The 12,363-nt window shown below is 45.2% G+C and overlaps 1 protein-coding gene across 3 annotated transcripts in view; it reads right to left on the reverse strand.

Annotated features, from left to right (window-relative positions):
* LOC126277925 (protein croquemort-like) overlaps window positions 1-12,363 on the reverse strand; it is a 220,827-nt gene that overhangs the window by 17,151 nt on the left and 191,313 nt on the right. For all 3 annotated transcript variants that reach the window (XM_049977502.1, XM_049977501.1, XM_049977500.1), the window contains one exon: window positions 9,536-9,609. In XM_049977502.1, coding sequence (XP_049833459.1) covers window positions 9,536-9,609 — 74 coding nt within the window. The remainder of the gene's footprint in view (window positions 1-9,535; window positions 9,610-12,363) is intronic.

Below are 12,363 nucleotides of genomic sequence, written 5' to 3' on the forward strand. Positions count from 1 at the left end.
GAGAGGAGCCGACAGAGACGACGCCGGCGGAGAAGGAGGAGGAGGAGGAGGAGGAGGAGGAGGAGGAGGAGGAGGGGGAGGAGGAGGAGGGGGAGGAGGAGGAGGGGGAGGAGGAGGGGGAGGAGGAGGGGGAGGAGGAGGGGGAGGGATCGAGCCTCCTGGTTTTGGAGCAGATGTCACTCCCGAAGCATGTGGAGGGGGGGGGGGGGGGAGTGACAGAAGGGGGTTTGCCCCCACCTGCTAAGGGGGCAACAGATGAACGCTTGCCCCCAGACACGAGGGGGGCAGACAGAGATGTACGGGCCTGAGGGCCCACTGAAGGCGGCACAGAGGAGACGACAACTGCCGCCCGCGAAGGCGACGATAACGTGGCTGCAGCATAAGAAGTTTGAAGAGGGGCAGGATGCAACCTTTCAAATTTCAGTTTTGCCTCGCGATAAGTAAGCCGGTCCAGGGTCTTAAATTCCATAATCTTCCACTCCTTATGAAGAACGGGGCAGTCCGGCGAGCATGGAGAGTGGTGTTCCCCACAGTTGACACAGACAGGGGGAGGCGCACATGGAGAATCGGGATGAGAGGGGCGTCCGCAATCTCGACATGTGGCGCTGGATGGGCAACGGGAGGACATATGCCCAAACTTCCAGCACTGGAAGCACCGCATCGGGGGAGGGACGTATGGCTTGACGTCACAACGGTAAAACATTACCTTGACCTTCACAAGCAATACAGCACCCTTGAAGGCCAAGATAAAGGCACCGGTGGCCACCCTGTTGGTCTTGGGTCCTCTGTGCACACAACGGACAAAATGCACACCACGTCGTTCCAAGTCAGCTCTCAGCTCGTCATCGGACTGTAACAAGAGGTCGCGATGGTAAATAATCCCCTGGACCATATTTAAGCTACTGTGGGAAGTGACGGTAACAGGGACGTCTCCCAGCTTATCACACAAGAGCAACGCCCGTGACTGGGCTGGGGAGGACGTCTTGATGAGGATGGACCCATTCCTCATTTTAGACAACCCCGCCACTTCCCCAAACTTATCCTCCAGGTGTTCCACAAAAAACATAGGCTTTGTCGAAAGAAAGAAGTCACCATCAGTCCTGCTGCAGACAAGGTATTGTGGTACATAAGGCTCCTGCTTGGCACTAGATCTGCGTCCCTCCCATGGCGCAGCCAACGAGGGGAACGACTGAGGATCATATTGTGCAGCATCGAATTCAATTCTGCCTCGCTTAGAGACGCTGGTGGCAGTGCGACCACCACCTTGGTGAGATTTATTGCGCTTCATTGCGCCACATCCGCCCAGATGCCACCTACTCCGAACGAGGGCTCTCCCCAAGGGCGCCACCCAGCCAAAGCAACGGGTACCTGGCCGATATCCCATTGCCCGGAGTCCCCGTGCCCCAGACAAGATGGGCACATACTCCTTGGCATGCATGGGGAGGAAACAGCTCTGGCATCTGTAGTGCGATCCCTGCGTGGTCAGGCGGCTACCACCAGGAGGGTACATGACGACCCCACCACAACGGACTGGCTACCGTGCTGGATTTTAGGTGTTGAAAGGGTCCACAGTTGTCATGGGCGCTAAGAAGGGGACTGCGCACAAGACGAGGAGGCAACCCAGAAGACATGGGGTGTAAATCCCTCCACACGACAATAGATAGCATGCAAGATGGAGGTGCACGATGGACCAATAGAAAAACACCACGTAAGGCGTCCTTCCCCAAATGGCACGCACTAACAACGGAAATTTTGAAAATGGCAAGTCAAACCCAAGTGGGGACCTTCATATAAGGCCGAAACTTGGGAGACTCCTTTTAGTCGCCTCTTACGACAGGCAGGAATACCGCGGGCCTATTCTTACCACCGAACCACCGCAGGGGAGGGGGATGATGAAGTAGTGAAGGCAGCAGAGGATCAAATAGGTAAAAAGACAAGGGCTAGTAGAAAACCTTGGGTGACAGATGAAATATTGAATTTAACTGACGAAAGGAGAAAATATAAAAATGCAGTAAATGAAGTAGGCAAAAAGGAGTACAAACATCTCAAAAACAAGATCGACAGGAAGTGCAAAATGGCTAAGCAGGGATGGCTACAGGACAAATGTAAGGATGTAGAGGGTTATCTCACTAGGGCTAAGATAGATACTGCCTACAGGAAAATTAAAGAAACCTTTGGAGAAAAGAGAACCATTTGTGTGAACATCAAGAGCTCAGATGCAAACCTGATTCTAAGAAAAGAAGGGAAAGCAGAAAGGTGGAAGAAGTATATAGAGTGTGTATACAAGGGCGATGCACTTGAGGGCAATGTTATAGAAATGGAAGAGGATGAAGATGAAATGGTAGATACGATACTGTGTGAAGAGTTTGATAGAGCATTGAAAGATTTAAGTCGAAACAAGGCCCTGGGGGTAGATAACATTCCATTAGAACTACTGACAGCCTTGGGAGAGCTAGTCCTGACAAAACTCTACCATCTGGTGAGCAAAATGTATGAGACAGGCGAAATATCCTCGGACTTCAAGAAGAATATAATAATTCCAATCCCAAAGAAAGCAGGTGTTGACAGATGTAAAAATTACCGAACTATCAGTTTAATAAGTCACAGTTGCAAAATACTAATGCAAATTCTTTACAGATGAATGGAAAAACTGGTAGAAGCCGACCTCGGGGAAGATCAGTTTGGATTCCGTAGAAATGTTGGAACACGTGAGGCAATACTGACCCTAAGATTTACTTTAGAAGCTAGATTAAGAAAAGGCAAACCTACATTTCTAGCATTTGTAGACTTGGAGAAAGCTTTTGACAATGTTGACTGGAATACTCTCTTTCAAATTCTAAAGGTGGCAGGGGTAAAATACAGGGAGCGAAAGGCTATTTACAATTTGTATAGAAACCAGATAGCAGTTATAAGAGTTGAGGGACATGAAAGGGAAGCAGTGGTTGGGAAGAGAGTGGGACAGGGTTGTAGCCTGTCCCCGATGTTATTCAATCTGTATATTTAGCAAGCAGTAAAGGAAACAAAAGAAAAATTCGGAGAAGGTATTAAAATCCACGGAGAAGAAATAAAAACGTTGAGGTTCGCCGATGACATTGTAATTCTGTCAGAGACAGCAAAGGACTTGGAAGAGCAGTTGAACGGAATGGATAGTGTCTTGAAATGAGGATATAAGATGAACACCAACAAAAGCAAAATGAGTATAATGGAATGTAGTCAAATTAAATCGGGTGATGCTGAGGGAATTAGATTAGGAAATGAGACACTTAAAGTAGTAAAGGAGTTTTGCTATTTAGGAAGTAAAATAACTGATGATGGTCGAAGTAGAGAGGATATAAAATGTAGACTGGCAATGGCAAGGAAAGCATTTCTGAAGAAGAGAAATTTGTTAACATCGAGTATCGATTGAAATGTCAGGAAGTCGTTTCTGAAAGTATTTGTATGGAGTATAGCCATGTATGGAAATGAAACATGGACGATAAATTGATTGGACAAGAAGAGAAGAGAAGCTTTCGAAATGTGGTGCTACAGAAGAATGCTGAAGATTAGATGGGTAGATCTCGTAACTAATGAGGAGGTACTGAATAGGATTGAGGAGAAGAGGAGTTTGTGGCACAACTTGTCTAGAAATAGGAATCGGTTAGTAGGACATGTTCCGTGGCATCAAGGGATCACCAATTTAGTATTGGAGGGCAGCGTGGAGGGTAAAAATCATAGAGGGAGACCAAGAGATGAATACACTAAGCATTTTCAGAAGGATGTAGTACGTACTGGGAGATGATGAAACTTGCATGGAGAGCTGCATCAAACTAGTCTCAGGACTGAAGACAATAACAACTTCAACAGCAACATGATGTAATGGAATGTAAGTAAGTTACTTGTATTTATGCACAAAGTTTTTTTTTTTTTTTTTTTCGAGCTAACAAAGTATACTAACCAGCAACTGTAATTGAAAAAGGAATTTTGTAACGTTTTAGTATATAAGAATTTTCTACGTTTGATACTGGAGGAGTGTCAGCCTTAGATGTAAGCCATTGTAATATGGGAGGGAAGGAGAGAAACGGGGAGCAGAAAAGTAGGAGGTCGGAATGATAAGCGGGTGCACTGTCAGACGGTGGCAGAAAAAGAGGGCGAGAGAAGAGGGCGAGAGACGAGAACAGAGAGGAGATGGAAAATGTTAGGTGGAGAGTTGGGGCAGTATGTCACTGTAGGTTACGGCTGGGATAATTTCGGAAGCAGAGAATACACTGTATGGATATCTCCCATCTGAATTGTTCAGAAAAGCTCGTGGGGGAAGGGAAGATCCAGATGGCTCACGTAGTGAAGCAGTCATTGAAAACGAGCATGTTATGTTCAGCTGCATGTTGTGTCATAGGGAGGTCCACTGTGCTTTTTGAAACAGTTTGGAGGTGGGCGTTCATTCTGATGCACAGGTGGTCAGTAGTCGTACCAATATAAAAAGTTGTGCAATGATCGCAGCAGAGCTAGTACATAACATAGCTGCTTTTACAGGTGGTCTGGCCTCTAATGGGCTAAGATAAGCCTCGGACGGGACAGGATGGGACTAAGAAAGCTGGGTGGGTGACTGGGCTGGGTCTTTCACACAGATATGGCCCGTGTGGCAAGGCGTTAGGACTGGAAGTGGCATAGGAATGGACTAGGATGTTGTGGAGATACAGTACGTGACAGAACAGCACTTTAGGGAGGGAGATCTTTGGTAGGACATCCCTAGTTTCATGGCATAAAGATAGAAAATCAAAGCCCTGGTGAAGGATGTGGTTCAGTTGTACCAGTCCGAGGTGGTACTGGTATTTTGTGGCTTGTTCTTGGGAGTAGTTGGAGAATAGGGGAGGGGGTGGGGTGTCAAGACTAATAGCATGGAACATATGTTTGCGGATTAGGTTTGGTGGATAGTGCCTGCCTGTCAAGGACTTGGTGAGACCCTCAGCATACTGGCCTAAGGAGATCTTGTCACTGAAGAGACCTTGTCCCCAGGTGGTCAGAACGCGTGGGAGGGATATTCTCGTGAGGAAGGGATGATAGCTGTCTAAATCAAGGTACTGTTAGTGCTTGGTGGGTCTAATGTGGACAGAGGTGTGAATGGAGCAATCAAACAGGAGGAGGTCAATGTCCAGGAAGGTGGCACACTAGGCTGAGAAGGACCAGATGAAGTGTATGGGAGAGAAGGTGTCGAGGCAGTGACGGAATGAAAATAGGGTGTCCTGGCCCCGAGTGCAGATCATTAAATTATCACCAATGAACCTGAACCAGACTAAGGATTTAGCATTTTTGGAGGCTAGGAAGGCTTCCTCTAGATGGCCCATAAACAGCTCGGCATACGTGAGTGCCATGCAGGTACCCATGGCTCTTCTGCACATTTGTTTGTAACCTCCCATTCAAAGGAGTTGTGACTTAGGGTAAATTACTAGTCTATGAGGAATGATGTGGGTTTGGAGTCTGAAGGACATTGGGAAAGGTAGTGTCCAATAGCAGTAAGCCCATGAGCATGAGGGATGTTGATGTATAGGAAGATGGCATCAACAGTGACAAGTACGGACCCATGATGTAAAGGGCTGGGGATGGTGGAGAGTCTGTGAAGGAGATGGTTGGTATCTTCGATGTGGGACTCTAGATTATGGGCAACTGATAGGTGTTGGTCAATGAGGGCTGAAATTCTTTCAGTGGGGACAAATATGGTTCAAATGACTCTGAGCACTGTGGGACTTAACTGCTGTGGTCATCAGTCCCCTAGAACTTAGAACTACTTAAACCTAACTAACCTAAGGACGCCACACACAGCCATACCCAAGGCAGGATTCGAACCTGTGACCGTAGCGGTTGCGCGGTTCCACATTGTAGCACCTAGAACTGCTCGGCCACTCTGGCCGGCTCAGTGGGGACACAATAACTAGCTACAATGAGGTGACCGGACAGTTGGGTTTGTGGATTTTGGGGAGCATATAGAAGGTGGGTGCACAGATTCTGGGAAGGGCCTAAGCTTTAAGCAGGGGTTGAAAGTTATGTTGGACTTGTGGTATGGGATTACTCTGTCAGAGTTTATTAGGTGGACGTGTCTGATAAGTGGCAGAGCCCATCCACAAGACAGTAACTGTGATTCAGAATGACAGTGGTGGATGATTTGTTCAGAATTTGTTTGAAGGTTGTCTATGCCTGTCCTTTCTCTGCTGAAAGGTTGGTGTTCTGAGGATGGCACCTGTAGAAGGATGGCGAGGAGGTACGAAATTCCTGGAAAGTGACCAGCAGATGCTTAAATAGGAGGAAAGGGGGAGGAGGGGGAGTAATGGGGAGAGGTTCACAATTGGATGGTGGTATGAACTGGAAGAGGCAGGTTTCAGTGTTGGTATTACGTTGGCTTTTGTTGGAAGGATGGTGGCAAAGAAGTGTTATCATTGCAGGGATTGGGAGAATGAGAGTAGGTCTTTGACAAGTCCAGCATGGATAAATCAAGTGTAGGGCTAAAGGTGAGGCATTTGGATAGGGTTAAAACTTTTATGGGTTTTACAGTTGTGGTTCTTACTCATTCCACTGAAACTCCCAGCCCACAAAAGTTTCAATCCTTTCTTACGATTGCATCTTTGGCCCTACACCCAATTTAACCATGCTGGATTTGTCAAACACCTACTCACCTCTTCTCAATCCCTGCAATGGTAACTCTTCTTTGCCCCAAATAAATCCCTCCAACCTAAGTCTAACACTGAACCCTGACTCTCCCAGTTCATAACACCATCCAACTGCGACCCTTCCCTCGTCCCACTCAACCACCTGCAGGTCACCTTACAGGAATTCCATACATCCGACTTTGCCTCAGCAACCTTCCCCAGTTCCTTTACTCAGAGCAACAAACCTTTCAGCTGAAGAAAGGACAGCCATACACAATCTCAACACAAATTCTGACCTAATTATCCTACCAGCAGACAAAGCTTCCACCGCTGTCATGAATCACCTGGTGGAAGGCCTCTGACACCTGACTCTTCCACCTATAAACTCTGCCAGAGTGATCCTATACCCAAAGTACAAAGTAACCTACAATCCCTCCTTAGAGACTTAGGCCCTTCCCAGAACCTGTCCCTTGAATCCACTGCCTTCCTCACCCCTAGGACACCCGGCACACCCGCCTACATGCTCCCGAAAATCACCTGTTTACGGGCCATCTAGAGGAGACCTCCCTTGCCTCCAAACAAACCATACCCCTACTTGGTTCAGGTTCATTGATGACACCTTAATGATTTTGACTCAGAACCAGACACCTTATCCTAATTCCTTCACAACCTCAACACCTTTTGTCTCACTCGCTTCATCTAGTTCTCCTCGACCCAGCATGCTACCTTCCTGGACGTTGACCACCACCTCTCTGATGCCTCCATCCACATCTCTATCCACATTACACCCACCAACCACCAACAGCACCTACATTTCAACAGTGTCATCCCTTTCCCACCAAAAAATCACTCCCTTACAGGCTGGCCACCCAGGGACGATGTATCTTCAGTGACAAGAAGTCCCTTGTCCAGTATGCTGATGCAATCCTCCCACCACCCCCAAGAACCAGCCACAAGCGAGGGCCTCTTTTGTCACACAATACTATCTTGGACTGGAACAATTACACTACATTCTTCACCAGAGCTTTGATTACCTATCATCATGCCATGAAATGAGGGACATCCCGCCACAGATCCTTCACACCCCTCCTAAAGTAGTCTTCTGTCACCACCTCCACAACAACCAACTACATTCCTATGCTACTCCCAGTCCCAACCCCTTACCACAAGGATCATATCCCTGTGAAACATCCAGATGCAACACCAGCCCACCCACCTAGCACTCCTAGTCCTGTCCTGTTACAGACTTATCATAGCCCATCAGAGGCTGGGCCACCAGTAAAAGCAGTTATGTCATTTACCAGCTCTGCTGCAATCAATGCACAGGTTTTTATTTTGGTACAACTACCAACCAGCTGTCCACCAGCATCAACAGCCTCCGTAAAACTGTGGCCATCAGTGAGTTAGACCATCCTGTGGGACAACACGCACCTCAATATAACACGCTTGATTTCAATGGCTGCTTCAGTACCCAAGCCACCTAGAACTTTCCTTCCACCACCAGTTTTTCTGAAACACTCAGATGGGAACTATCGTTACCACATATTCTCCACTTCCAAAATTATGCCAGCCTCAACCTGCAGTAACATACCATCCTTGCACCCTCCAATGAACAGTTCCCACCACCACCTCCTCATTATCGTTTCCCACCCTCTGTGTGCCACCTTCTGTCAACACACCTGCCCAAGTTTCCCTGCTCCTCTACTATTTTGCTCCATTTCTACCCCCATCCCTGCCCCACAGCCTCCCAATGCTGCACCTATTGGCAGCCTTGTTGCAGCACACTCCACCAGATAGCACTCTTCTCCCCCCCCCCCCCCCCCCCACCCCCCACCCATACTGGTATGACTTTCCCTTCCTTGCCCCCTCCAGATTGCTGTTTCAATTCTAGGTGACAGTTGCATTCTGGTTTGAGCTGCCGGAGATGGCGGTCATGTGTGTGATGTGTGCTTGCTTGTGTGAATCTATATATAATGCACACAGTATCTGTGTGTGTGTGTGTGTGTGTGTGTGTGTGTGTGTGTGTGTGTGTGTGTGTGTGCGTGTGTGTGTGTGTCGGCGCATGCCACCTTCTGACGAAGGCTGTGGCTGAAAGCTAATTTTTTAGTGGCTTTTATTTGAGCCTGTCTGTAACTTAATGTCTTCTCTTTATGGTGGGTATCAATCTATCTTTCTCTTACATTGTTGATAATCCAACATGGAGTTTCCATTGTTTCATAAATTTTCACTTGCTTACTTTGTTACTTCTTTACAATTTCCACATACACTGTAGTCAACAATAAGCAATCGAGGTGAGTGCTGCAAGTCAATCTACTGTTGGCCACTCCCAAGAATTTATTTGCATGTGAATGATCATCAAGCTATGCTGGGTAGTTCTGCAGTCAAAACCATCTAAATGTAAAAGTGAACTAATTACAAATACTGGACTAAGTATGGTTCATTGTTCATAAAAAAACTTTGTACAAAATAAAAGACTGCAGTTTGAAATAAATTTGTGCATGTTGTTGAAAATATTCAAAGTATGTAAAACAGATTCAACTTCAATGACTTAATTTCAACTGCTATCATTCAATATTAAGCAGTTAGAGTACTTGTTTTATAACAGTCAGTGGTCAAAGGAAATACTCTATAGCTTGTATTGTTACTAGCCTTCAAATATATGAAGAATGATGTAACTGTTTACAGTCAGGGTAGGTTGTAGAGATATTTTTCACTGTAGTTGTTACAAGCAACATAGTAGATTATTAAAAATGATGCACTGAATTCAGATTCTGAATGTCTTTTGCTACATTTAATAGATATTTACATCAAATCTATAAATAAAATCATTGTTACCTATTATTTAATAATTAATGGCACTAAAATGTGTGTGTGCTGATTACAGAAAATTATACTTCCATGAGAGTAACTATACGTACTTGATGTGTTTCACAGGTTCAAGCAGCAAGTTCAACATCAAACGTGCATCCACAAACATGGGTGCTCCAGTAGTCTGGAAGGAAATAGATATTCACTGAATTTTAATCACAAGATACAAAACTGCGTCTTTTAAAGCATACACATCATACAATTGTTTTAAACAGAGCACAATTCTTTTGAAAGCCTGAAGCAATCATGAAGTTTCACAAGGATATAAAGATAATTTGGAAATACATACATGCACTGAAGTATTTGTACACTACTGACATTTGTATCATAAATGCTAAATATCCCCATGCTGACAATATATTTCAATATTGTTTCAAATGTTTCATTTTACTGCTTGAATTTCCTTAGCAGATGCAAATGTGCAAGGTTAGCATTAAACTTTAACAATGCACTAATACTATTTTCCCAAAGAGTTCACCAGTTACCATAAAAGGTACCGAAATTCAATAATTTTCTGATGGTACACCACAAAATAACAACTGCTCTAATTTATCATTTCCTCTTTTTTCCAAGAGTTCTGGTTATGAAGTCATGTTGTTCGCTGCTTTCAGTTTGTTGCCACTTTGAGTGGTTGGGTGTCAATTTTCTTTGATGAAGTAACCATGTAACTACAAGTCCGCCTGGTTGGCCGTGCGGCCGAATGCACGGCTTTCGGGCGGGAAGGAGCGCCTGGACCCCGACACGATTCCGCCCAGCGGATTTGTGTCAAGGTTTGGTGAGCCGGCCAGTGTGTGGATGGGTTTTAGGCAGTTTTCCATCTGCCTCGGCAAATGTGGGCTGGTTCCCCTTATTCCGCCTCAGCTACACTATGTCGGCGATTGCTGCGCAAACAAGTTCTCCACGTACGCGTACACCACCATTAATCTACCTCGAAAACATAGAGGTTACACTTGTCTGGTGCGAGACATTCCCAGACGGGGGGAGGGGAGGGGGAGGGGGGGACTGGGGGCAAAACTGCACAATAACCCTGGGTTCGGTTTGGGGCGGCGGAGGGGTAAAGTGGACTGCGGTAGTCATCGTGAGGTTGCGAACCACTGCATCTACGGCGGGGACGGAGCCTCTCCATCGTTTCTAGGTCCCCGGTTAACATAACATAACCATGTAACATCTCATTTTGGACTCACAATGCTTAGTTAACATTGTCCCAGATCTTACCACCATAAACAAATTTGATGTGGTCACTAGGAATCTAGTCCAAAACCTACACTTTAGAAGCCAGCAACTTTGATGAGATCGCAAATGCATGAACCTTTAACATAGCATTTAGCCACAAATCATTCCATATTTTTCTTAATGTTTTATTGGGTTACTGATGATTGACACTGGAATTACTTAAAATAATGACATACTTAAAAGTATTTAATTACAATAAACTTTTAACAATAAAGACACATAGTCAGTGCACAACTGCCAGTAACACGACAAACATGAATTAAGTATGTGATGCTTTTACAGTATGGTCATGTAATTTGTAGTTTTCAACCAGTAAATTTAGTAGGTGTTTTGCACACTGACAGGAGGCTGAAATTTCTGAATTTACAATGGTCCTGACTGGGATGCTAGGTTTGTGAGTCTCTGGTTGGCATCCAAGAGTGTGTATAGTGATATTATTCTTTATCACTTTTCTTTTCCCTGTATCATATAGCATGCCATTTACTTTTTTTTTTTTTTTACTAACCTGCTTTAGAGCAGTTAATACACTGTTCACAATGCTACGTCTCTTCTGCCTTCACATATAACAAAACACATTGCTTCTACTAAAAGATTTATGTAATCAACTATTTATGAATTCCCAGTCATGTTTTATGAGGTTAACCAATCCTGCACAGAGGAAGTGAGGTGCAGAACCTACACGGAGAAGAGAGCTTTTGGGAGTGTTGTGTGTTATTGTTCTGAAATGTAGACAGAGAGAACCAAAATAAGAAAGTTCTGAAATAAGATAACAGAGAAAGTGAAATGGATTGACAGAATGAGAAATGAGGAGGTACTGAATAGGGTAGGGGAGGACAGGAACTTTACAAGGATGATACACGAAAGGAAAACATCTTGCGTGGGACACACATTATGTGGAAATTTTCTACTATGTAGAATCGTGGGGGGAAAAATAGAAGGAAAAAGAGCAACAGGAAGAAAAGGGAAGGAGGATGCTCAGGATAGACACACAAAGGATACTCAGTTGATACCCGGCTGAGGACAGATTTACTGAATGAAGCAGCAGGATTGGTTGACTGTACTGGGTGCGTTTTTGGGTTCAGTGATCTTTTTTCTGGGCTCCACTATTTCTTGCACAACAAGCATTGTTTATATCAGATGTGTTGAACATGGCATGTTGTATTGTTTTATACATGCATTGTCTGGCCTCAGGACCTTCTGTTTACATTTGTTTATTGTCTTTTTCTGATATTTTGCCAACACGAGAGGATGGCACTGCTATTGGTGGACTGGAGTCAAGCCCATGGCCAGAAGTTACACTTACTTATCACGTCAAAATCTGAGGGTCTTTCTCTGGTCATTACTGCTGCCCCTTGTGACCTGCAACAGTCATTTGCCACAACACAGGAATCCAGGATCTGTTCGTATTAAGACTTTCTTCTTTCTTGTTGAGACTACATAGCCATTGTCAGGTCTGCGAATTTCTACAGCTTCCCTGAACAAACGGCTATGGTAGTTCTTCTCCACAGTGAGAACCTGCGGCTCAGCTAATTTTATTATGCGGTCAGTGTCTCAAAGCAGGTCTTCTGCTATGCCCCATTCATCCATCTGTCCCTGCTTACATTACCATTTATGTTTGGTGAGCCTGGTGCAACCCTGAGGTTTT

The sequence above is a fragment of the Schistocerca gregaria genome, chromosome 6 (genome assembly GCF_023897955.1).
Source record: "Schistocerca gregaria isolate iqSchGreg1 chromosome 6, iqSchGreg1.2, whole genome shotgun sequence".
In the NCBI taxonomy this organism is placed as follows: domain Eukaryota; kingdom Metazoa; phylum Arthropoda; class Insecta; order Orthoptera; family Acrididae; genus Schistocerca; species Schistocerca gregaria.